Here is a 4,139-nt window from a genome sequence, read left to right as displayed (position 1 = left end):
GGGCCGGGGTGAGAGCAGCCAACCTTGAGTTTCCTGCTGTGCGGCTTGCAAATCCCGCCCGGCTGCGGTCTGTGTGGGACACGGTGTCTCAGAGCCCAGCAGCCTGGAAGGAGCCCTTTAAATGGGAGACGGTGCTGGAAAGGACAGATGCATAGAGAAGCAAGCTAAATTTACCCCTCCTCACAGCACCCAGCACTTGCTATGCTTAGCATGTGACTTTCTCCCAACAGAGACTTGTTAACCAGAAGATTAGTTGCTTTTGCCTCAGCTAGGAAGAGAGAGAAGGGGGTTGGGAGGGGGAGAGAGAGGCTCTGAAGACAGAGACACACAGGCGGACCTGAAGAGAAGCAAGGAGAAGCGGAGATAAAGGCATCCTTTGGTACGAATCCCCGGTGAGCAGCAGGAAAGAATATTAAACTAGGCACCTGAGTGGGAGAAATCAGACAATCTCCTGTCCCCTCCCTCCCCGGATATGTGATACTGGCTAGAGCGTTGCTAGCTTCCACGTGTAACTACTATATTGGAGATGTCGATACTATTTCTATTATCTTGGCCACTGCTCAGTCCCTGTCACCACCCCCCCTGAACAGCTGAGTTGACTCTAAATGGATAATACAGAAAAGCCATGATCAAAATAAGCATTATGAGGCTAAATGTACACAGGCCTATTGTATTTGTTCCCGTTTTGTTTTTTTACTTCAAAATAAGATATGTGCAGTGTGCATAAGAATTTGTTCATAGTTTTTTTTTAAACTATAGTCCGGCCCTCCAACGGTCTGAGGGACAGTGAACTGGCCCCCTGTTTAAAAAGTTTGAGGACCCCTGGTAGAGCGTTGCTAGCTTCCAGGTGTAACTACTATATTGGACATGTCAATACTATTTCTATTATCTTGGCCACTGCTCAGTCCCTGTCACCCATCACCACCCCTGAACAGCTGAGTTGACTCTAAATGGATAATACACAAAAGCCATGATCAAAATAAGCATTATGAGGCTAACTGTGCACGTGCCTTTGACTTAGCACCCCCACCTCTGTTCCCATCCTGAGGAAAATAAGGAAGGACACAGGCAAAGAATTTAGCATGAGATTATTAATTGCAGCATTGTTTATAAAAGCAAGGAAACAAACTAAATATTCAACTCCTCCAGGGGACCTGCCCAATAAATAATCTCATAGCCTTACAGTAGCTTTCCATGCTGCTTGTAAATGAGGTTCTAAGTGGGTACTTATTGATGGGAAAGACATGATTTACTAGGTGAAAAAGGCAAGTTACAAAATAATGTAAATAGATTGACCCCATAAAAGTATTTTGTAAGTAAGAATAAATATAAAATATATAGTGTAGGAAGACATAAACCAAATGTTGATCTCTGGGTGGAGGGATTCCAAGTCGTTTTAATCTTTTCCTTTTGCTTATCTGCATTTAAAGCAATTTTCCCATCATGAACATTTATTTCTTGTGCAATAAGAACAAACGTCCTTCCATCGGTCCCAGCGAGCTCCTCTTGCTGGGAGTCCAAGGAGCGTTTGGGCAAACAGAGCTGGGTGCTCCTGGCTCCCAGGCATTGTGGGAAGGCCACCAACTCCTTTGTGACCACTTCAGGTTGCTCATTAAGAATTCCAAAAGCAGCCTGGCCGGTGGCTCAGTGGTTGGAGCATGGTCAGGTACACTGAAAGGCTGCAGATCCGGTTCCTGATCAGGGCACATACCCAGGCTGCGGGTTTGATTCCCATTCGGGGCGCATGCAGGAGGCAACCGATCAATGTTTCTCCCCCTCTCTCTCCCTCCCTCTCCCTTCCTCTCTCTCTAAAACCAATAAGAACATATCCTCAGGTGAGGATTAAAAAGCATTTCCAAAAACAGCACATCCTCACCCTGGTTCGACTCCCCATCCCGCTGGTCTTGTAGGAGAGAGCTCAGTGACCCAAAACCTTGGTATCTGAATGCCCAGTAGTTTCATGGCCTGCTGGTGGGTTGGCTGCCTCCTCCCTTCAGGGAAACGCTGTTTGTATCAGTTGGCACACGGAACACTAACCTCGCCACCACGGCAGGGCCTCCCCCCTAAAGGGTGACAGCTGAGATGCTCTGCTGCACAGGCCCGTCCCTACGGCACATACGCAGCTGGGATTCTACATAGCTGAGATGCTCTGCTGCACAGGCCCGTCCCTACGGCGGCACATACGCAGCTGGGATTCTACACGTTAGTGAGAAAAGGCTGTCGCCATGGCAACCCAGGCTCCCCAGCCTCTGGGATCAGTCCAACACCCAGGGACAGACGGTGGGCGGGAGTCAGAGCAAACACGGCCCGGCGCTCTCACCTCAGGGAGGACACGGAGGGTTTCCCTGATTCGGTTTCTGGATCTGAGGAATGAGGCGGACGCTCCTTATCCTGTCCACCTCCAGGATTAGGGAGGACTTGCCTGGAACCTGTAAACCACAGGAGGAGGAGCGCATCACCAGCTTTAGTTTGTCCCCCAATTGCTGCAAATCACTTAAGGTCCCTGTGCCTCAGCTGCTCTATTTATAATGGAGAACAAGGTTCACCGCCATGCCTTCCCGGGAGACGTGGTCGGGCTCTAGTGAGAATCCCGGAATCTCATCATGAGACGGGATCTTAGCCCTCACGGTCCACCCAGGAACCCCTTTGATGAGCGAGCTCTCTGACTGGGGCGCTTTTCCTGCCTCTGCTTGATTACCTCCAGCGGCAGAGAGCTCATGACCACACCACCTCCCAAACAGCCATTGCTGCCTGATGCTGGTTGTGAGGACGCTCTCCTGTGCGGGAGGTTTTACAATGAAATGTTTAAAGCGTTAGCAGCCCTTTTCAGAGCCATTTCCATTCCTGATTTTCCCAGGGAGTTTCCACCAGGTAGAAAACAGCAACAATGGGCAGGACGCAGGTACAGGCCGGACTCTGGGAGCCTGCAGCTTAGTTTAGTGGCAGGAGTAGGGGTTCCGGGGGCACTCGAGGTTAAAAGCCCACTTTGTCCACGTACCACATAGTTGACCCGGGGCAAGTTATATCAGCTCTCCGAGCCTCTGCTTCCTGACCAGCGGGATGAGGAGAGAAATACCTGCCTCAGAGTAATGCTGTGTGGCTCCAGCACCATCGCACGTCTTAGCAAGTCTACAACCCAACTTCCCTGGTGGGATTCTCAGGGTCCGGGAGGCAACTTACACCTCCCGCTGCCACCCCCTGAGCAACACACCGGGGCTGTGCTCCTCTCAAAAGGAGGAGGAGGTGTCCCCCTCCTGGGCGCCTGCAGGGCAGCCTGGCACAGCTGTCTCCAGAGTTCAGGACCTTCTCCCTTTCGGGCCTATCCGGGGCCAGAAAGGGAAGATGATGCAATAGTTTCAGGACAAAGTTCACCCCTCCCTGTAAGTCAGCTGCCCCAAGGCCAACACGCCCTCCCTGCACACAGATGCAGCTGGCACTACGCCCGTGTTCCAGGTGTCACTTGGTGAAGGCTTTCCACTGTGTTGTGTCAGTGGTGTGTGTGTGTGTGTGTGTTTGTGTTTTGATGGGAATCTCAGGACAAAAAGTCTCTAAGACTCCAAAAGAATGCCGTCTGCTGGGGGACAGCAGGCATGTGAGGGAGCTGGGAAAGCTCCTTGGGGTCGGAAAGTGGTCCTTTGTCTCAGTGAGCAGAGTCGGGGTGCTTGGGTCTCGTTCTGCCCTGGGATCTCGGGGGCCAGCGACTCGGTTCCACCGTGTCTGCTTTCCTCCTGAGCAGATGACAGGTGGGTCCCCTCCCTGCCTCAGAATTCTAGGTCTTCCCATTTGCTGGCGGCAGGATGAGATGGGAAATCACCGTTGACCTCCCTTGGCCACGGCCGCTGAGCTCCCGCTCCTCTCTGCTTCCTCCACAGATGAGTACCTCCGAGTCCTCAACGTGGGCGTGGCCGAGGTGAAGAAGTCCTTCCTGGGGCCCCTGGCGCCCTCCTGCAGGATGGTGCAGATGATGCGGCAGTTCCTGTACCAGGCCCTGCCTGAGGACTCCTACAAGGCCGCCACCGGGAGGCTGCACGTGAGCCTCACCCGCTTCACCGATGGAGAGAGTGTGGTGGTTTCCGAGTACACGTCCAAAGAGGAGCTCATCGAGGCAAGAGGGCGGGGCCGGGGTGGGGCGGGGGCTG

General features: G+C 52.6%; 1 protein-coding gene across 3 annotated transcripts in view; it reads left to right on the top strand.

Annotated features, from left to right (window-relative positions):
• PNPLA1 (patatin-like phospholipase domain containing 1) overlaps positions 1-4,139 on the top strand; it is a 42,173-nt gene that overhangs the window by 15,684 nt on the left and 22,350 nt on the right. For all 3 annotated transcript variants that reach the window (XM_014529629.1, XM_014529628.1, XM_005881727.2), the window contains exon 2: positions 3,873-4,105. In XM_014529629.1, coding sequence (XP_014385115.1) covers positions 3,873-4,105 — 233 coding nt within the window. The remainder of the gene's footprint in view (positions 1-3,872; positions 4,106-4,139) is intronic.

The sequence above is a fragment of the Myotis brandtii genome, unplaced genomic scaffold (genome assembly GCF_000412655.1).
Source record: "Myotis brandtii unplaced genomic scaffold, ASM41265v1 scaffold687, whole genome shotgun sequence".
NCBI lineage: Eukaryota > Metazoa > Chordata > Mammalia > Chiroptera > Vespertilionidae > Myotis > Myotis brandtii.
The sequence above is the reverse complement of the archived record's forward strand: the minus strand, read 5'-3'. Positions and strand labels throughout refer to the sequence as shown.